The 23,063-nt window shown below is 40.7% G+C and overlaps 2 protein-coding genes across 3 annotated transcripts in view; both read right to left on the reverse strand.

Annotated features, from left to right (window-relative positions):
• The window catches only part of LOC131693248 (supervillin), a 322,482-nt gene extending 307,355 nt beyond the window's left edge, over positions 1 to 15,127 (reverse strand). The window contains exons 1-2 of one of the 2 annotated variants that reach the window (XM_058980922.1): positions 14,964 to 15,127; positions 12,701 to 14,146 (exon numbers count right to left, since the gene is read on the reverse strand). In XM_058980922.1, coding sequence (XP_058836905.1) covers positions 12,701 to 14,146; positions 14,964 to 15,120 — 1,603 coding nt within the window. In that variant the 5' untranslated portion in view covers positions 15,121 to 15,127. The remainder of the gene's footprint in view (positions 1 to 12,700; positions 14,147 to 14,963) is intronic. The other variant, XM_058980923.1, reaches the window with a different exon arrangement.
• A 4,810-nt stretch (positions 15,128 to 19,937) lies between these two features.
• The window catches only part of LOC131688210 (uncharacterized), a 301,333-nt gene continuing 298,207 nt past the window's right edge, over positions 19,938 to 23,063 (reverse strand). The window contains exon 6 of the mRNA XM_058972383.1: positions 19,938 to 20,029. Coding sequence (XP_058828366.1) covers positions 19,938 to 20,029 — 92 coding nt within the window. The remainder of the gene's footprint in view (positions 20,030 to 23,063) is intronic.

The raw sequence follows: 23,063 nt of genomic DNA on the forward strand, positions 1-23,063 counted from the left end.
AAGTGACATCTTCGTGGAAAATAACAGGTAAGTTTATTTATGCGTGAATAAGTACAAACGTTTAAAAAATGTGTGTACTGGTGGGGCAAGACGGACAGTCTTGATTAATTCTATTGATTCATCCTTTTTATGAATGTCTCGCCCGTAGAAACGAAATTAAAGCAGTCAAACGTAAAGAACCTTCAAGTTAGCTGAAGTCTCACATGCAGTAGACTGCAGGATGTACGTTAATGTGCCCGAGGCTCAATACGGAATTCCTAGAACCTGGTAGACGATTTTGTGCAGGTCCCATACTCTGGCTGTGTGTAATCGAGGAACTAATGTTACCAATTACGCGTTTAATATATAACTTTCCAGTTTTGTATAAATGATTGTGACTGATCATTGGAACTGATTGTCTAGCTCTCTTTATGACAACGGCAAAAACTACCTTCACCCGAAAGAGGTGTTGCTGTCGCTGTCTCCAGATTCTAGACAGACCCACCAGTCTTCTTGATATATAATTTCCGATTTATTCCAATTTGTTCTGGGTTTTATATCTGGTTGGCGAATAGATGTTCGAATATTCTAAAATGTTCACATCTCTTTAACCGTTATGTGTCCAACAAAAAAACACGTTTAACAGGCCAACGAGGGTACCCGGTTACTCACAACTTTAAATGCTCATAACTATGGCTTCCTTTAACCGATTTGGACACTTTTAGATATTTTGGATTCAGTAACTTATCCACTTTTTGATTCTGTAAAATTGAATGAATGGATCTGGTTCTAGGTAATCTGTTTAAATCAAATCCACTCAAGAGCTTCCTCCGGAGAAAGAGTACAGGTTTTTGGCTGGCTTGGTTCTCGACTGCGCGAATCAAGCTCAGACTAAACCAGTACCCAGCGTGAATACCCATGGACGGTCTCCCACCCCGTGGTGGGATAAAGAGTGCTCAGAGCTGTACGCGGAAAAGTCCACTGCATATAAGGCCTTCCGGGAAGACGGATTACCCGCTAGCTATCAACAAAACGCGTCGTTAGAAAGGCGAATCTAATGAAAGCCAAAAACGCAGTTATTGGCACCGGTTCGTCGACGGGTTAACAAGAGAAACAGCGATGAGCAGTCTTTGGGGTACGGTTCGACGTATGCGTAACCGTAACCATCGAGAACGTGGAATATTCAAACCGTTGGATATTCGCTTTCGCCAAGAAGATCTGTCCGGGCTCTGTCCCGCTACAGAAAACGGTCCGCGCCCCGTCTCCTCACGAAACAGCGAACGAAACACCGTTTTTGATGGTGGAGTTCTCACTTGCTCTCTTGTTATGCAACAATAACGCCCCAGGGTTAGACAGAATAAAATTCAACTTGCTGAAGAATCTGCCTGACACTGAAAAAATGCGCTTGTTGAACTTATTTGTTGACGGTAACATTGTCCCTCATGACTGGAGGCAAATGAAGGTAATCGCTATCCAAAAACCAGCCTCCGACCACAACTCGTACCGACCGATTGCAATGCTGTCCTGTATTCGGAAGTTGTTCGAGAAAATGATCTTGTTCCGGCTCGACAATTGGGTCGAAGCAAATGGCTCACTGTCAGATACACAGTTTGGCTTCCGCAAAGGTAAAGGGACGAACGATTGCCTTGCGTTGCTTTCTACAGAAATCCAAATGGCCTATGCTAATAAAGAGCAGATAGCATCAGTCTTCTTGGATATTAAGGAGGCTTTTGACTCAGTTTCTATCAACATTCTGTCAGAGAAGCTGTACCAGCATGGTGCTTCACCGATTTTAAATAACTTTTTGCTAAACCCTGTTGTCTGAAAAGCACATGCACTTTTCGCATGGCGATTTAACAACATTGCGATTTAGCTACATGGGTCTTCCCCAGGCACAGTGGCACGATTTAGAACAAAAGGTGGACTAAAGTCCAAACTTTTCCGTATCGGTTCATATAGGACGTTTTTATGTAATTTTGGTACGCTGAATTCGTTTTCGATATTAAAACATTTCAAAAATGAACATTTACTATTCATTAGGGTGTCTCAAAAATATTTTTTTTCCTAAATCATTCTTAAAATTTGTGTATATTAATTTTTGTGTGCTAAATCGTTTTTTATATTAACATTTGCAAAAAAAATGCATTATACATTAGGGTGGCTCAAAAATTATTATTTTGTTGTGAAGGTTCAAATTTTTTTTAAAGACATTCTTGTGCGCTGAATTCCTATGTTGGTTATAGAAAATACAAATTAACTTTACTACTTATTAGAGTGGCTCAAAAGTAAATATTTTGTCTTTTATAAAGATTTCTTTCAATTGTAATTTTGAAATTTATTTTCGGTATTGAAACGAATTGATTGACATCTCATTATGGGGCTTTAAAAATGACTATATTATTTTTAAGGATCAAATAAGATGTGATTGTCTTATTTTGGAACGTTTAATTCATTAGTGGGTTACTTGGTATGAAAACTACATTTTTTTTTCATTTTCAAAACAAACATTTTGAGCGTCTTAGTGGAATATTAATTTACATTCACTAATCAACAAGATGATTGACTATTTTGTTTTCGCAGGTGTGTATTAAGTTCCTTAGATTGCTTATTTTATACCTTAAATTAAAATAAATCCAAAATCCTTTTTTCGCGTGTATGGTTCATTTAAAAATGGTCTTATTTTATTTAGATAATATCGCATACCCTTAAGCTATATCAGTGCTATGCAAAGTCGGAAAAAATAGTCTCACCAAATGACTAGAGCTCAACTGTGTTCACCTAATTTGACAGTTATTGCGTAAGTTAGCAAAAATAGTTCATGAAACATTTTATGTTTCAGATGGTTGAAAATATTTACTGAATTTTAAACATTCTTAATTCCTTTACCACTTAAAAACCATACTTCCCACTCGGCTCCTTACTCTTGATCACTAGTAAAACCCTTGTAGATCATGCTCTAAATGCTATTTGAAAGTTGTGCATAAATTAGTGTCATTATTCTAGTCATAAAGTGAATATTCAAATTAAATATCAGTAATAACCAAAATTCAAATTTTGGCTGCTTATCGCAAGTTTTCGCAAAACTAGCATAGGCTCATTTTAAAGAGAAAATGAAAAGCTTTCGAATGAGCATAGTGTGATCGCGGGCATTCACGGGCGTCGTTGTTGTTATCGCTTTAGAAGTTCGAATTCAATAAAAAAAAATCATGACAAACAGTTATCTAAACACTAACTAAACCAACTAGTGACTTATTTTTGGCGATTTTACGATGTAATTTTATCACACGGATAATTTTGGTGAAGTAATGCAATTCATAAAATCAACCGTTTCTTTGAAAAACGAGAATAACCGTATATAGTTCCTATGGTCAAATAATGCAAAAAACACTTGAGTTATGCCCTTCAAAAAGCTGTCAAAAATTCATTTTGCATTCAAATCACCTAAAATCTCGCGAAAATGTCTCTGATGGCTCAGCTGATACGAGAAAAATACTAGTGAGAATATCGCATAACCTTCATATATGGACTTAAGTCCGGGCTCGTCCCACTGTGCCAGGGTCCCCTACTTTACAATATTTATGTGAATGACATTGACGATTGTCTTGCCAATTCATGCACGCTAAGGCAACTTGCAGACGACGGGGTGGTCTCTGTAACAGGGCCCAAAGCTGCACGACTTGCAACGACCATTACAAGATACCTTGGACAATTTGTCTGCTTGGGCTCTTCAGCTGGGTATCGAGTTCTCCACTAAGGAAACTGAGTTAGTTGTTTTTTCTAGGAAGCGTGATCCGGCGCAGCTCCAGCTTCTATTAATGGGTGTAACGATCAATCAGGTCTTAACATTTAAATATCTCGGGGTCTGGTTCGACTGTAAAGGTACCTGGGGATGTCTCATTAGGTATCTGAAACAGAAATGCTAACAAAGGATCAATTTTCTCCGGACAATATGGTGGGGTGCCCACCCAGAAGACCTGATCAGGTTATACCAAACAACAATATTGTCGGTGATGGAGTACGGCTGTTTCTGTTTCCGCTGCAAACATACACTTCATCAAACTAGAGAGAATCCAGTATCGTTGTTTGCGCGTTGCCTTAGGTTACATGCACTCGACCCATACGATGAGTCTCGAAGTGCTGGAGGGCGTTCTACCGCTGAAAAATCGATTCTGGGAACTCTCATATCGATTATTGCTCGTCCGATGCGACATTCTGAGCCCGTTGGTGATTGAAAACTTCGAGAAGCTCGTCGAGTTTAATTCTCATCAATCCTTCTTCGTATAATCCCAATCATGTCCCTTTTCTAGATACTTCTGATTCTACTGTATTCTTCGACACATCCATGAAGGAAGATATTCGTGGAATCCCGGACCATATACACCCGCAAGTGACCCCTAATACATACTTTATAATAAATTCCAAGAAGTCGACTGTGACAAAATGTTCTACACTGACGGATCAAATCTCGATGGGACCACTGGCTTCGGTATCTTCAATGATAATATCACCGCTCCATTCAAGCTCAATAATCTTGGTTCAGATTACGTCACAGAATTAGCTGCTATTCAGTATACCCTTGGGATCATCGACACTCTGCTCACAGATCACTACTTCATCATTTCGAACAGCCTCAGCTCGATCAAGGCTCTTCATGAGATGAAACCCAAATAACAATTCCCGTATTTTTTTTTTGGGAAGATACGGAAGTCCTTGTGTACGTTATCTGAAAAATCTATCCAGATTAACTTTGTTTGGGTCTCCTCTCACTGCTCTATCCCGGGCAATGAAAAGGTCGACTCTTTAGCAAAGGTTTAGAAGGTGACATACACGAAAGACCAATCTGCTTCAACGAATTTTCTAGTATTTGTCGTCAGTGGACACTCAACAGTTAGCAAACCTCGTGGAGCAATGGGGAACTGGTACGATGGCTACATTCCATTATCCCGAAGGTATCAACAAAGCTTTGGTTCAGGGGGATGAATGTGGGTCAGGATCGCATTCGTGTAATGTTCAAGCTCATGTCCAACCACTTGATGCGCATTTGCGGCATATTTGGTTGTACGCTTGCTACGAGAGCTACCACGAAATCGAGCACGTTGTCTGGGCGTGTTAAAGGTTTCTCTTCGGGCCTGAGATAATCCCAATATCCCTGTTCGGGATATGCTGGCAAATCGCGATCTCCCTTATGACCTTATCTACATTTTATAAAAACGTTGAACATCCCAATTTAGCCCCTCTCTTTTAGTTTTCGTTTCTAGAAGCTGCTTGTCCTACATTGTAGAGCCGACCAGTACAACTATGCGACCACCATCGTCCTTACCACTACGCCTGTATAGAACGAAATTGAAGCGAGAGCGACCCGATGGTCCGATAACTTTTGAAGGATTCGCTGTGGGTCTGAAGAATACCCAGTACGTGGCGACTTACTAGACTGAGGCTCTAATTCGTGTCGCTGATCTCCCGTTTTTTCCGAGAGTTGCAAGTTTTGCTCTTCTTTCCCTGTCATCATGTACGGTTTCTCTCCCTGTCCCTGATACTTGAAAATAAGCCCCCCTCTGAATATCTCAACCAAGCATAAGTCTCCGTAAAAAAAATAAAATTTGTATTATGTATTCCTAGTTTTAAGATAGCTGTATTTTTTCGAGCAATTCGAGAGCTGAAAAATAGTAAGGCCGTTGGGAACGAGCTGATCGGGATGATCTGAGTGTAAGAAGAAATGTATTCGAATTAGTACCGTATCTTCGTGAAGGGCCACAAACTCGAGTGTAATATAACGATCCTTAATACCGCCTTTAAGGTATAGCAGATTGTGTCCATTGCCGAATACCAAAGCGGGTTTTGAGAAGAACGATTAATGACGGACAAGATGTTTACACAGCGAAAAATTATGGAAAAATACGGGGTTTCAAGACGATGTATGATTCAATAAAATAAAACGAACTGTGGTGCCATAAGGCATCACTAGACATGACTTCTGCAATTTTATCGTAATGGCTTGCTTGAACATATTCTTACTGGTTCTTGTACTCAATAAACACAGCATAAATTAAGCTATTTTTTGATGGATAATATATAGCAATTCGTTCAAATATCATGTCGTAGTTATAAAATGCTAAGAAAAAAAACCATGCTTTTTTCGATTGTCTCACGCGAGCAGTATGACGCCTAAATTCTCGGAAAGACATACTACTCGTTTGTCTCGTTAGATGGATTGAAACAAAGCTCTCTAATCTATTACTCACGATAGCGTTCGTAGATGCGTTTAGAAGATCTGATGTGCAAAGGAACGAACCATAACCACAAGACATCGACCTCATTGGCGTTGATCGCAGAGTAGTGGAAGAGCCCATGGCTTAGTGAATCTCGGTTGGTCCCGTGAGACAAATTTTGCAAAATCGGACAAAGAGGCCAAGTAAACGCCAGTCCGAGAAGAAGACAAAATTTTGCGCATGTTTGTCTCAACAAATGTGATGTCGCATCCTCTAATTTGTCTACTCCTATAAAATGTTCTCCTGACAGCGCTGTATAGATATCTATACCAGATAAATTTCAAATTTAAACCGCTTCTTTCTTGTACCTATTCTCCTCTTTCGTCTACAGCTGGGCTGTTTTTCTTCTTCATTCCATAACAGAATTTGAAAATCCCTGGTCTAGTCGATATTGGTAGTTGTTATCATGGGATTAGATACATGAGAGATATTCACCTCTACGCTACCAGATGGCATACGCATACCAGTCGTTAAGACATCCGTACCAATAAGAATGGATCCCGCTAAACGACGGCCACAGGCCCAGCACCAACCCATCCAATGAATGTAATGAAGTTTGTTTACATCGTGTTTACGTCTTTTTGCTCTGGAGAAAGTTACATTTTATCTGTGTTTTACTTACCGTTTTCGGCGAAAAAATTTCCAGTCGCTTGACGGACATTCTGTTTTGTATCGTGCTCACCAGTGAAACCCTTCTGAAAACTTTGAAATCCTTGTGAAAACTTTGTGAGTCTACGGTGAAATTGAGAGACTGCAACCTGTGTGTAATTCCCCACAAAAAAAATACTCGCTTACTTCGCCATCTGCACGCGAGTAGTGGAAAGTGTTCCCCACACTTCAACTTTGCGCACAGCGAGACGAAATCTCGGGTGGGTTTTCAAAAGGTTGTAAGCGACAAAAGGCGGGTTGAAATCAGCCATGAGTTATAGTTGCAAGTCATGCGACTCTCCTGTTAATGAGATTGAGAAAATTGCATGTCGCGGCCATTGCGGATCGATTTTCCACTGCACCTGTATTCCCGGTATGCAGCGATCCGCACTAGACCTGTTGTCTAGTTTCAACAACAACCTGTACTGGCACTTGGACGATTGTGCTCGCTGTTTCAACGAGTGGGCGCAACAATCCGCTTCTGCTCCTCCCATTGTGGACACAAAAAAATTATATGAGGCTGTAAATAATTTGAACACGGTCGTCTCAAATCTCTCGAGCCGCATTGAAAATCATTTTCTGGCCAATTATGGTTCTGTAACTCAAAGGGGGCTGCTTGTCAAGCGACTTCCGGAGGATCCGTCCACTCCGAAACGACGTCGCGAGAATAATGCTAAAATTCGCGCCTCTGCAGCCGCTGTCTGCGGCACTAGAGCCATTCAGCTAGAAATCAGAACAGTTGCGGATGAGCGGGAGCAGTTTTGGGTCTATTTGAGCGTCTTGACCCGAGCCATACAGTGGAGGAAATCGTTGCCATGACCCAAGAATGCCCTGGAATAAGCGATGCACCCAAAGCAGTTTTGGTCAAGACGGACACCGACCTCACGAAACTCAACTTCGTTTCTTTCCGAGTTGAGCTTCCGAGCGAACTAAAGGACACTGCAGTCAAAGCGTCTACTTGGCCGACTAAAGTACTCGTTCGGGAATTTAATTTCGACCAGCCAAAGCAAAATAGATTTCGCTAATGGGCTACCGGGATGCACCGCAGCTTGTATTATGGAAGCCCTCGATCCCCCCGCCACACTCCAGCTACTGCAGCCAACGTTCACCAGTCGTCCCGGTCCTGTGTGCGGGAGTGGAGAAAGGGTCTTCCAAACTTTTCTCTGCGGCAAGTACCCATCCTTTCTGAATAATTCAAGCGCTGAAATGTTCCCCGATTCCAGTTAATTGTACCGTATCAGCACCAGATGCCGTTCTTCCTGCCTGCGAACCGCAGCTGTTTACGAGAACCACCTAGTCCAGCTGCATTGCATACATCCCACGTAATGTCGTCTCTTCGGTCACCGGGACGCACACTTGCCGCCAGCCGTGAGGAAGCCCTTAGTCCCCCACCACAGTTGAGCCCTTCCTGCCAGCGACCAGCAGCCGTCCCGGTCCTGTGGTGGAGATGGGACAAGGGGTCTTCCGCAAACCTACCTCAGGCAAGTACAATGCATCTGTGAGCTCTTCCTTGCCTCAAAGCTCTTCGATTTCCAGCATTGGTCAACGACGGGCTAAGCTGCTGCTATACTACCAAAATGTTGGTGGTATTAATTCAATCGTTGAGCAATACCGTCTTGCAGTCTCCGATAAGAGTTTTGACATCATTGTCTTCGTCGAAACATGGTTGAACGATGACACGCTTTCAAGTCAGGTGTTTGGTACTGAATACGAGGTGTTTCGCTGTGATTGGAGCCCTAACAACAGCCGAAAATCCACCGGAGGCGGCGTATTAGTAGCGGTTAAAACTAGCTTGAAGGCAAGAATCGTCGAGAACACTTCATGGGATTGTCTAGAGCAGGTTTGGACGATTATCGAGCTTGGCGATCGTAAGTTGTACTTGTGTGCGTTGTATGTTCCACCCGACCGCGCTCGTGATACCGAATACATTGAAGCACACTTCAGCTCAGTTTTTACTATCCTCGAAGATGCTAACGTTGTTGATGAGATCATGGTACTAGTTGATTTTAATCTTCCTAGCATTTCATGGAAATCTTCCCGTAATGGATTTCTTTATCCGGATTCGGACCATTCCGTTCTCCACCCATGTGCAGTGAGGTTACTTGACAGCTATAGCTCAGCCACGTTACTACAAATCAATCCTAATGCCAATGAGAATAGCCGCCATCTCGATCTTTGTTTTGTCAGCGATCAGGTTTCCGCCACATCAATAGTGACGGCTCCCTCTCCCCTAGACCAGTGGCACATCATCCTCCACTGATCGCCACGATTGATAGCTCTGTGGTGCATGACTTCGATATATTACCGCTTTCTGTCTCCTACAATTTCCGTAAAGCTGATCATCGCAGTATCGCAGACCTTCTTTCCACCATCGATTGGGAAAATATTCTGGACCCCGAAGATGTCGAAACCGCAGTGTTCAAACCTTTTCAAACGTTCTGGTGTACGCTATTGACAGGCACGTTCCAAAGAAAGTTCACCATCGACAAACCGGCCCTCCATGGCAAACGAGTGCACTGCGACGGCTGAAGTGTATAAAGAGAGCTGCCCTGCGGAGTTTTACCAAGTATCGCACAATATCACTTAGAGACTATTACGTCAGTCTCAACCATGCGTACTAACGAGCCAGTCAACACTATTTCTATCGATATCAGCCAAATATTCAGCGTAATCTCAAGTCGCATCCTAAACGTTTCTGGAAATATGTGAACGAGCAGCGCAAGGAATCAGAACTGCCGTCGTCTATGACTTTCAATGGGAACACAGCTACTACATCTCGAAAGATATGTGCGCTTTTCTCGGAAAAATTCGCGAATGTATTCACAGATGAGACACTAACTATTGAACAAATCGAACTCGCTGCTAGCAGAGCTCCACACACATTCTGGGTGCTATCGATTTTAATGCAACGATGATTACCAGAGCTTCCTCTCGACTTAAGTCATCTTTCAATCCGGGACCCAACGGGCTTCCCTCCGCGATACTGAAAAGGCACATCGAAGTTTTGGTTGCTCCGCTTCTTCAGATCTTTAGAGCATCTATTACTAGAGGTATTTTTCCATCTTGCTGGAAATCAGCGAGCATGTTCGCAGTTCACAAAAAGGGCAATAAGCGAGACGTCAATAATTACCGTGGTATAACTTCATTGAGTGCTGTCTCGAAGTTGTTCGAGCTGGTGATTATGGAACTTCTTCAGGCTCACTGTAAGCAGTACCTAAGTGACGATCAACATGGCTTCACGTCCGGGCGGTCAACTGCATCTAACCTGTTATGCTTAACATCCTACATAACAGAGAGTAACGAACGTCACGCTTAAACTGACGTCGTTTACACCGACTTATCTGCCGCTTTTGATAAGCTAAACCAGGGCCCTATATGCACTTCTACGTCAGGAATACTTCAAGGAAGCCACTTGGGACCGTTGATGTTTCTGATATACTTCAATGATGTACATCTAATTTTGAAGACTCCCCGATTGTCCTTCGCGGATGATCTCAAGATTTTTTGCATAATTCGTACAATTGAAGATTGCAGATTTCTCCAACAGCAGCTTCAAGCCTTTGCTGACTGGTGTACCATGAACCGCATGTATGTAAACCGGAAGAAGTGCTCGGTAATATCATTTTCACGGAAAAAGGATTCGATCTATTTAAGTACCGTCTTCTAGAAACAGAAATCGAACGCGTCAGTCACGTGAAGGACCTGGGAGTGTTTCTGGATTCTCAACTTACGTTCAAACAACACGTTTCCTATGCTGTCGGTAAAACGTCTCGAGCGCTAGGATGCATCTTCAGAATAGCCAAAAAATTTACAGATGTTTATTGTCTCAAATCGCTGTACTGCGTTTTATCCCGATCGATCCTAGAATATTGCCCTGAAGTGTGGAGCCAAAAGTACAATAACGGCGTTGAGAGATAGATTGCCGTGGAGAGATCCTGTCCGATTACCTAGCTATGAAAACCGGTGTCAGCTGATTCAAATGGAACCCCTTTATGTTCGAATGAATACAGCAAGAGCTTTGTTCATCGCCGACACTTTGCAAGTTCATATAGATGCCCCAGCTATATTAGAACAAATTAATATAAACGTCGCACCACGAACATTACGCAACAACATTATGCTTCGATTACCGTTCAGACGCACTAATTATAGTATGCATGGAGCCATCACTGATCTACAAAGGATTTTCAACCAAAAATGCTAAAATACTTAAGACTTTTGATGGTATATAACAGATCGAAATGGTGAGTTAAGCGAAACCTGAAAAAATCACCCCAGAGACAGAACCTGCAACCCATGGGACTCCGGCCCAATGCACAAACTCTATGCTATCCCAGGGAAACGATGACGTCCCATAAAGAACACATGATTATTGCATTGGCGACAGTAATCGTACCCTGCCTCTAAATCGAGATCACACACAACCGCAGCTGCCACCCAACACATTTGATCTAACTAATTTCCCCGCTACATGCCAAGGCTCGGGTTTTTATCGAAAATGCCGTCCTGAAAATCCAAGTGCGAGCTTATAATTTTTTTTCGTGTCAGTAATCAAACAAATAGAAAACTAAAGCAGAACCTGGAAACGAAAAGACATCCGAAGATTGGCGAAGTATCGAGCGTGGACGACGAGACAAAACTGAAAATGAGTTTTTAATTGAAAGGTACTACTCAGGACGTAACTATCACAGCAGTTTTAATTGACCATGGCTCGAGGAGCTCGTTCGAGAAAGTGTTCAATTTTGTTAAAAAAGGTTGTGAAAATTTCTTGATTTGGCAAGTAATTTGCAGTTGCAGTTTTGTTACAAACAGAATTATGAATAAAACGATTTACAAGAAACAGTGCCCAAGACTGTATTATTCCTTCCTTTATATGTCATTTGAGACATCTGAACAATACAGGTTGTATTAAAATTCTTTGAGTATTCATTACTGAAATTGACCCGATTTTTACATAAATGATATTAGATTACACGTAGGAGAAAATGACCAACATGAACACTAAGAATAAATTAGATATTCTACAATTCATAATAGAATTGATTGGAGACTTATTGGTATTTCTATTGATCTTTCTAGGGAGATTAGATAAATGATCACTTACTGAAATATATGATTTCAAGAAATGTGAAATCATATGTTCACATAGAACTAATGTCGGTTAAGCAGTCTAGACACAATTGCAACGACATGAGTGGTGTTTATTACGTGTTTTGATGAAAGATTCACATCGTCTTCTCAGCACAAATCTACTTGGTCGTTTTTCGTTAAAAGTTTTATTTTTAAACTAAACTTCTTCACACTCAGTCATTTGAATTATATCTAGAAATGCCGAAAAATTCCTGCATAGAAAATGCAATAGTTGAAATTTTGCAATAAAATCCATTTGCCAGTAAATCAAAATGACATGTAATAGAATAACAAAATGATGTCCTATATAAGTAGTGTTCTAAAAATAGACCTTATCCATCAGACCTACTCCCTTACCCAAATTTTATATTTCACCCAAAACTTAGAAAAGTTGTAACATCATTTTAATTTTACTCGACGCTGAAATCGGTGTCAACATTTATGCTGATAACGACTCACGTAATTTCAATTGGTGCGAGAACCCAAGACTAAATTTCCCAGTGGAAAAAATAGTTAACAGACAGTAAAAATTCAGCTTCAAAATAGGTACATATCAATACTACAGTTCAGAAACAAATCTAGCACTGGAAGATTTGAAGAAATAGATAAACTTCTTCCTAGCTAGCTTTGCAGAAGAGCAGAAAGTAAAACATCGAACCAACTCACGCACACACCTACGTAAAGCTTGTCAAACTCGTTATCCGCCGCCGATATATCCTCCACCGTTAGGTTCAACTCGTCAAAATTCTGTATCAGCTTCAGCGAAATCATCGGCATGCCGCCTTCGGTGGCCAAGCAGAAGCTCACTGCGTGATGATCCCTTGCTTTGCCAGTTTCATCGGACGCAGCCAGTTCTTCGAACACACTTTCACTCGGGACTGAGAGCGATCGACGCCTTCCACTGCGGACGGCTTTGGTCGAGACGACTACAGGTTCCTCTGGAATTAAGGTCCGGCTGGTCTGCTGAGGTTTCACGATTGCAAGTGGCTTGTCAATCGTTTGCAGTGCGGAACTGCCGGAGAAGCTTTTATTGACGCCAAAGTATTTTGCGATTCGTTCATCTATCGGGAGCTGTGGAGGCGGGGCGGGAGGATTTCCTCGAGGCAGTGAACGTGATCGACGCCGGGATTTGTTGGACCCAGCAGTACTAATGGATGATGATTCGTTAGATTGTTCATTTGGCTGTTTTCTCAGCCCGAAATATTTAGCAATCCGATCGTCAATTTGTGGTGAATCACGCCGTCTTGACTTGCTCCCGTTGAAAGAGGAACTATGTGCCAACAGCGACGAGTTGTTGGTATTACTGTAGCAATCGCCATCCACCTCACAGGGGAAACTTCCGACAATACCTTCCTGCAGTGATGAATTTTCACTGCAATGTGAGTTTCTTTTGATCACGGAAACATCCAAAGTCATTGCTCGCAATCTGTTCCATTGTTTGGCCATCGTTGAGACCTTCCCTTTAGCTACTATTTCATCCAGCTCAGCTGTCGAATTAAGCAAAATGCTCTTGTTATGAGATCGATTTCCGTTCATTAGATTCTTTTTCAGAGCTGCAATTCCCCCGCAGCATCCTCCGAATTTGCCCCCGTACTCTCCACCACTGTCATAGTTGTTCTCCTTTCCGGATTCAACATTGGAATCGCTCCCTTCGTCCCGATTAACCGTCGAATAATTCTCTTCGTCAACGATCGGTATCGACGAGTTTCCCATAAATTTTCTCCGTATTCGTTCTACCTTCAGCGACCGATATTGGGGAACGTCATCTTCAGCAGCAGCTGCCGTTTCCAGTTTTACCTCCTTCGCCGCATCACCACTGACGTTGGACCCATTGACGGGCAGCGGGGAGGTTGAGTTGGAGATATTGTTATTATTATCGTTCAAAAACATTGGCATGATTAGCTTCCCGATCGTTCGAAACTTCATCGATTTTTTCTTCAGTGCTAGCCGGCCGGTATCGTTCGGCGTGATGCTGGTGATCGTACTGGCAGCAAGCAGAGTAGTAGTAGTAGATGCTGCAGTATTAGCAGCCGCACTGGTTGCGGTCAGGACGCCGCTCCTCTGGTTTCTTGCACAGGAAAAAAGTTTGATCTTCTTCGATACCTGCAGTGTCGAGGGATCTGTGTGGGGTGGGTTGTGGGTGTTCCGATTCGAGGAGTTGTGTTTTGAGTTGCGGGAGGAGGGAATAGTGTGTTGTAAGTTTTCAATTGTGAGTGAATGGGTATAGTAAAGAGTATAGTTTGGCAAGTGTAGTTGGAGAAAACGTGCGGTAATTACAAATATATGAAAAATTAAAGCTCAATAATAATTAGGGTAGAGGCTATATATGTTTTAAAAAAATTTACAATTAGGTGAAGGTGCCTTCGGAAAGTCACTGTAGCCATTGCCGAAGAATTCATTTACATTTTTCTATAGATCAATTGGCTATGTCTGTTGCTCTTATTTCGGTGTGAACAGTGACATTTCCGAAAGCACCCTACATGTCAGTTTCATTGCGAAACACTAGTACGTATGTCAGAAGTCTACAAATAATGGTTTAAGGTGTTATGCAAATTATACTACACTGATAATGTTGAATCAGTACTACATTGTCCAATATCGCGCAATGTACTAATTTAATGACTTGTATATTTAATCTACATTTGATTGCAATGAACAAGATTTTTTGATATTTTGTACAAAAATAATTAAGTTATTTTATACAAAATGACCTTCCTGGATAGCAACCTAATTGTAGTAGAACTGAATGCATTAATTAAGGACGTTAACAAACAATTGGCACATTCAAGGCAATTCACGCACATGCCGCCGTCATCAAAATGGAAATGAATGCATGAAAATGGTAGCTAACATCTATGGAAAAAATGTTTTTCATCTTGCATGATGGATTTAGTAAATAAGGCAAGTGTGAATAAGAAAAAAACAACACACGCTTACCAAACTCGGTGCCTGAATCATCCGAAATGTTGTTGTTTCCGCTGCTCTTGCTGCTGTAAGTACCCATCGTATTGCTAGTTATGCTCGGATTGTTACGACTCCGATCCATATCCGTCGGTGAGATTACTTGGGTAGTGAACTGAGTCGCCGTCGGCATTGTCGGCAGTACTGTATGGAAAAGGAAGATGAAATAGAGAAAAAAAATCATTGAACAAATTGCATAATTTGATGGATTAACATAGAAATCGTAAATGCTGTTATTCTTTTTGCGTATCACAAGGAAGTATTCTTCGCCCTTAGTTTTTCATTCTATTCGTTAACACGATATTGCAATGTGCCATAAGTTGTTTAATCACACGTATTTTTATCGATAAAAAATCCAATATTATACACTAGGGTGAGAATAAAATGATTGATATTGAACTACGGTGCTAGAGGCCGTGTGGCATCCGGCAGTACAACCACATCCTGCACATGGAAACGAAAAAAGTGCTTGAGGGCGAGCATAGCGTAGTTGATAACTCGATTGCCTTGTACGCAGCTCACCTGGGTTCGTTTCCCAACCCCGTAAATAGGGTTAGAGATTTTTCTAAAGAAATTTTGCTAATCCGAAAAACGAGGCGAATCATCATAAGGTTAAAACCTCTATAATAAAATTTTAAAAAAGGTAAAAAAGCGCTGAAGAAAATCTACTTGTTTATCCCTTTATGGGTCTAGGGCCAAGGGTGGTGGCTAGCGGGTTTCATACATCCTTGATCTGACGGACGAAGCTATGGTGCCTTGAACACAGCCAACGCAGATCCAAGGCCATCATTGAAATGATAATTTCTGCTTAGAGATGTCGTTCCGCCGGTTGCCAGAAGAATACCTGTAATTATTGCGCATGACTTTGTAGGTATAAGTCTAATTGTGAGTCATACTGTCGGTGTGTGCGTGGAAGGTGTAAGTTTTAGCGTTTGAGTCCGGAGTGCATATCTGTCTGAGTTGGCGTGTGTGTTCACTAATTGCGTAAAATTGTGTGGATGTTTTTTCGAGAGTTGTCCAACTGGAGCTGTAGAGCTAAGGTCTCGGAAGGGCTTCCCGTCAGAGTCATTCACTACAATTGCAGACGAGACGGGAAATGCCACCAACTAAAACACTGCTTGGCCAATTACAGCGGACCGTGATTCCGAACGAGATATTCATTGTACGGTTCAGATATGTGCGGACATAGGGATTTCACGATCGCGTGTTTTATCGCGAAGGGCTCGAGCGTTTGTGTGTTAGCGTATTCGATCGCGTGGGCTGTAGACAACATTGCGACGTATTTTGCTGTCTAATAATGGAATTTTGTGACGCTCCTTTTATGTGCATCTGGCGAGATGTAAATGTGTGTAGCGTGAATGTAATTTCGCATGAAAACAATCAATGTTTTTTTACTTTTGATTATAGAGGTTTTAACCTTTGGGTCATTCGCCTCTTTCGGGTTAGAGAAATCTCTTTTAGAAAAATTGGGTTGGGAATCTAACCTAGGTGAGCTGCGTACATGGCAATCGATTTAACAACTATGCCCGTCCCATCCAAAATCGATTTCATAACCGTGTGCCTATTCGAATATTAGCGTCTATTCTTGGATGATCGCGCGCGGACCGTGAATCTGATACTTAATTTTCGATGTACGGCTCAGATGCTAAAAAAAGTGAGTTCTTCTAGCATCATTTTTATTGGTCCAGCTGGAGGCACGGAGCTAGGCTGGTAAGGCCGAGTAGGGATCTCTAGACGTAACCGATTCATGATCGCGCAAGCACTGGTGGTTGTAGGTTCACTCTTGGGGCCACATTTGTAAAATTATAACCGTTCACTCAGTCACCGTGAAGTTGCCACATTTGCCAGATTGCAGGAGTAGTTGCGGGTGGATGATCGCGAAGGGCTCGAGCGTTTGTATGTTAACGTGTCGCTAGCGTATACGTAGCTTCACGTGCATAAATTCAACTTTATAACCGCGCGGCCAATCGAACGTTGGTAGGTCCGCGCTTGAGACCGTGTTTACAAGTTTTGAAGTGTTCAAACGATTACTCAATCTCCGGGTTGTTCTCATGTTTGCGCTGAAGAGAATCTACTTCAATCAAAAAGCTACAACGTTCTCAAGGAAGCTTTTGAGTGAAAACGTATCGAAATAGCGCTAATTGTCTAGTAGGATACTTCGTTGGAAACGCTGAAGACGGACCTCATCGATATCGACGTAGTAGCGTCGTTGAAATTGTCCGAATCGGCTCCAAAATCTTGGTTGAAAATCCAAGTTAATACATACGAGTCAAAAGAGACTCCTAATAAAAACCGAGACTGAACACTTTCCGCATGACATTTTCGTGGAACGAAATTGATGAAGAATTCCGATTGTACGAGTTGGCCCGTAACCAGGGTTTAGTTTCGGGTGGGCTTAAACATTGAAGGCACAAATGAATTTTTTTTTGATGAAATTTTGAAAGATTATTACTGCCCTTAAGTCCCTGATTTGTCCCATGTTCTACGGGATTCCCTATATACATGAGACAATTATGCGTATAACGGCAGAATTAGCGAAAACAATTCCAAAACTAAGACAATAGAAAATCGAAATCCTAAAAATATGTTCTCATATAATATTCAAGAAACAATAATGAAAAGACCAGTAAAACCTGACAATTCCTAATCTCACTAGAAATGTAGAAAAATGTGATTGCTAAATCTTCTATTCGCAATTGTGTTGTATCGTTATGGATAACGAAACTTACGACAAGGCAACTCTCTGAACATATTTCTGGGAAAAAAAATTTCAGTAACATTAACATTGAGTAACATTGAGAGCCCCTCTCTTAGTTACTTGCTGTTTCGATTATTACGACGGTATTATACAACTTTTGACTGTTTTTTCCAGTACATATCAAAAGAAGGCCGTTTTTTCTTGCGCATTACGCAAAGAGTTGAGCGTTAAATAAATTTGGGTGGTTAATAGAAGACAGAAATTGATTTTTGACGCCATTTCGAAAACCAATTTGGGTGGTTAACTCTTACGTCTTCAGCTCCCATTTCATTAAAAATATTAAATTTCAAAATAATGGTACTCAGCCGCGTTCTAACCAAACTTGATGTACCAAGACCATCTTTCCGGAAATGACCGTAGTCCCGGATACATTGTTGGGAGTACTGGGGTCACCCCCCTTTCCGAAAAACGAAAAACATTCATACCGGTGTTCAAACCCGTCTTGTGACACATAAAACTTTATGATTTTGTAAAACAAATGTATTGGAAACCACTCTGAATGTTTTTGGTCGACATGGTCACACCCCAGGGTACTCCGGGAACCTGGTTCCTCCGGAAAAGAGGACACTTTTCAACTGGTTATAAAACCCGTCTTGCGGCATATCAAACTTCATGATTTTGCAAAACAAGTGCACTGGAGGACATTTTGAAGGGATTTCGGCCGATTTGGCCACACCCCAGGATATTCTGGGAACCTGGTTCCTCCGGCAAAAAGGACACTTTTCGACCGATTACAAAACCCACATTGCGGAATGTCAAACTTCATGATTTTGCAAAACAAGTACAATGGAGGACATTTTGAGGGTTTTTTGGTCGCCTTGGTCACACCCCAGGGTACTCCGGGAACCTGGTTCCCCCGGAAAAGAGGACACTTTTCAACCGATTATAAAACCCGTCTTGCGGCATGTCAAACTTCATGATTTTGCAAAACAAGTATAGTGGAGGACATTTTGAGGGTTTTTTGGTCGAATTGGACACACTAGGGTATTCCGGGAACCTGGTTCCTCCGCCAAAAAAGACATTTTTCGACCGGTTATAATACCCTTCTTGCTGTAAGTCAAACTTCACGATTTTTCAAAACAAATACAGTGGAGGACGATTAGAGGGTTTCTGGTCGAATTGGCTACATCCCAGGGTATTTCGGGAATCTGGTTCCTCCGGCAAAGAGAACACTTTCAATCGGTTATAAACAGAGGTACAAAGTTCTCGGAATACTCTGAGGTATGGCCAATTCTACCAAAAAAAACCTTCAAAATGTCCTCCAATGCACTTATTTTGTGGAATCATGAAGTTTGACTTACGGCAAGACGACCTCTATAATCAAAACAAACAAAAAAATAATCGCAACTAATTAATTTAAAAATACTACTAGTCGCAACATTTTAGTCGCTCTTTGGAATAGCCTATTGATGATCATCAACTGGTGGCTAAAATGATATTGATCGTTGCAGCATTAAAATCTTCATGTGAACATAGTCCAAGATTAAAATATTTTGTGCTGTACTGTTAAATGAACCCGCATCGTAGTAAAGCCGATTTTTATCAGTTTTTTCTCTGTTTGCTTTTACACGCATTTTAGTCGGTTTTTTTAGTGGGTTTTATGGATTATTGTGCGTGCCTTTGTTTTATAGGGGATTTAATTTTGAATGTATACCTCGTACAAAATTAAATTAGTTATCAATAAAATAGGCATTGCGTTGATATGTCGCGAAAACAAAAACTTCTCGGCTATCAAAGAGAAGTCTTTCGATCGTGATAAACCCCACATTTTCCTCAAAATATATAACTATAATACAACAAAGTAAAATAGAATTGTCTGAGGAATCGGGAAATGATAGAAGTTTACATGAAAAATTGGTTGGAAAGGTATCCCGAGTAAAAATATATTTTGATATATAAAGTTTCTGAAAAAATGTAATATTCCGCAAATTTTAAGACACCCCTGAAAGTTGTTATGTTAACATCTTTTAACATCTTCACGTGCATAAATTCAACTTTATAACCGCGCGGCCAATCGAACGTTGGTAGGTCCGCGCTTGAGACCGTGTTTACAAGTTTTGAAGTGTTCAAACGATTACTCAATCTCCGGGTTGTTCTCATGTTTGCGCTGAAGAGAATCTACTTCAATCAAAAAGCTACAACGTTCTCAAGGAAGCTTTTGAGTGAAAACGTATCGAAATAGCGCTAATTGTCTAGTAGGATACTTCGTTGGAAACGCTGAAGACGGACCTCATCGATATCGACGTAGTAGCGTCGTTGAAATTGTCCGAATCGGCTCCAAAATCTTGGTTGAAAATCCAAGTTAATACATACGAGTCAAAAGAGACTCCTAATAAAAACCGAGACTGAACACTTTCCGCATGACATTTTCGTGGAACGAAATTGATGAAGAATTCCGATTGTACGAGTTGGCCCGTAACCAGGGTTTAGTTTCGGGTGGGCTTAAACATTGAAGGCACAAATGAATTTTTTTTTGATGAAATTTTGAAAGATTATTACTGCCCTTAAGTCCCTGATTTGTCCCATGTTCTACGGGATTCCCTATATACATGAGACAATTATGCGTATAACGGCAGAATTAGCGAAAACAATTCCAAAACTAAGACAATAGAAAATCGAAATCCTAAAAATATGTTCTCATATAATATTCAAGAAACAATAATGAAAAGACCAGTAAAACCTGACAATTCCTAATCTCACTAGAAATGTAGAAAAATGTGATTGCTAAATCTTCTATTCGCAATTGTGTTGTATCGTTATGGATAACGAAACTTACGACAAGGCAACTCTCTGAACATATTTCTGGGAAAAAAAATTTCAGTAACATTAACATTGAGTAACATTGAGAGCCCCTCTCTTAGTTACTTGCTGTTTCGATTATTACGACGGTATTATACAACTTTTGACTGTTTTTTCCAGTACATATCAAAAGAAGGCCGTTTTTTCTTGCGCATTACGCAAAGAGTTGAGCGTTAAATAAATTTGGGTGGTTAATAGAAGACAGAAATTGATTTTTGACGCCATTTCGAAAACCAATTTGGGTGGTTAACTCTTACGTCTTCAGCTCCCATTTCATTAAAAATATTAAATTTCAAAATAATGGTACTCAGCCGCGTTCTAACCAAACTTGATGTACCAAGACCATCTTTCCGGAAATGACCGTAGTCCCGGATACATTGTTGGGAGTACTGGGGTCACCCCCCTTTCCGAAAAACGAAAAACATTCATACCGGTGTTCAAACCCGTCTTGTGACACATAAAACTTTATGATTTTGTAAAACAAATGTATTGGAAACCACTCTGAATGTTTTTGGTCGACATGGTCACACCCCAGGGTACTCCGGGAACCTGGTTCCTCCGGAAAAGAGGACACTTTTCAACTGGTTATAAAACCCGTCTTGCGGCATATCAAACTTCATGATTTTGCAAAACAAGTGCACTGGAGGACATTTTGAAGGGATTTCGGCCGATTTGGCCACACCCCAGGATATTCTGGGAACCTGGTTCCTCCGGCAAAAAGGACACTTTTCGACCGATTACAAAACCCACATTGCGGAATGTCAAACTTCATGATTTTGCAAAACAAGTACAATGGAGGACATTTTGAGGGTTTTTTGGTCGCCTTGGTCACACCCCAGGGTACTCCGGGAACCTGGTTCCCCCGGAAAAGAGGACACTTTTCAACCGATTATAAAACCCGTCTTGCGGCATGTCAAACTTCATGATTTTGCAAAACAAGTATAGTGGAGGACATTTTGAGGGTTTTTTGGTCGAATTGGACACACTAGGGTATTCCGGGAACCTGGTTCCTCCGCCAAAAAAGACATTTTTCGACCGGTTATAATACCCTTCTTGCTGTAAGTCAAACTTCACGATTTTTCAAAACAAATACAGTGGAGGACGATTAGAGGGTTTCTGGTCGAATTGGCTACATCCCAGGGTATTTCGGGAATCTGGTTCCTCCGGCAAAGAGAACACTTTCAATCGGTTATAAACAGAGGTACAAAGTTCTCGGAATACTCTGAGGTATGGCCAATTCTACCAAAAAAAACCTTCAAAATGTCCTCCAATGCACTTATTTTGTGGAATCATGAAGTTTGACTTACGGCAAGACGACCTCTATAATCAAAACAAACAAAAAAATAATCGCAACTAATTAATTTAAAAATACTATTAGTCGCAACATTTTAGTCGCTCTTTGGAATAGCCTATTGATGATCATCAATTGGTGGCTAAAATGATATTGATCGTTGCAGCATTAAAATCTTCATGTGAACATAGTCCAAGAGTAAAATGTTTTAGCAGTACTGTACTGTTAAATGAACCCGCATCGTAGTAAAGCCGATTTTTATCAGTTCTTCCTCTGTTTGCTTTTACACGTATTTTAGTCGGTTTTTAATTTGTTTAGTGGTGTTTATGGATTATTGTGCGTGCCTTTGTTTTATAGGGGATTTAATTTCGAATGTATACCTCGTACAAAATTCAATTAGTTATCAATAAAATAGGCATTGCGTTGATATGTCGCGAAAACAAAAACTTCTCGGCTATCAAAGAGAAGTCTTTCGATCGTGATAAACCCCACATTTTCCCCAAAAGATATAACTATAATACAACAAAGTAAAATAGAATTGTCTGAGGAATCGGAAAATGATAGAAGTTTACATGAAAAATTGGTTGGAAAGGTATCCCGAGTAAAAATGTATTTTGATATATGAAGTTTCTGAAAAAAGGTAATATTTCGCAAATTTTAAGACACCCCCGAAAGTTGTTATGGTAATATCTTTTTGGGGTATCTTAAAATTTGCGAAATATTACATTTACATTACAGCTTATAGCCCTACGTTTACTCTTAAATTCATCCATACAAATTTACCATCAATTAGGTTGTTGCAAAAAGTAACAAAATTTTTAAAACTATCATTTTTCAAGGTAAACAAAGAATGCGTTTCAATGTTTCGATTACAAATCGAAAAGGTATATCCTAATTTCATCCCCTCCTCAAGCCCTTTCGGGAAACTAAAAATTAAATTTCATCAAGTTAAACTAGAGTTAGAGAGATTTTAAAATTTCGACCTATTTCTTCGGATTAATTTTCAATGACCGTTTTACTACTCTACCCGTCCAAGTAGGAACCAAATATTAGACCCGCAGTCCATCCCACTTATGCACGAACAAACGCTGAAATTTTCATCAAAATCGGAGAACATCAATAGGACAAGTGACAGAATTTTGCAAAACTGGCTCTTAAAACTGACACTGACATGAAACAGAAATACTAATTGTGAGAATTTCAACAATTTGTCATTCAAATAAAAACC

This window comes from Topomyia yanbarensis, chromosome 3 (genome assembly GCF_030247195.1).
Source record: "Topomyia yanbarensis strain Yona2022 chromosome 3, ASM3024719v1, whole genome shotgun sequence".
In the NCBI taxonomy this organism is placed as follows: Eukaryota; Metazoa; Arthropoda; class Insecta; order Diptera; family Culicidae; genus Topomyia; species Topomyia yanbarensis.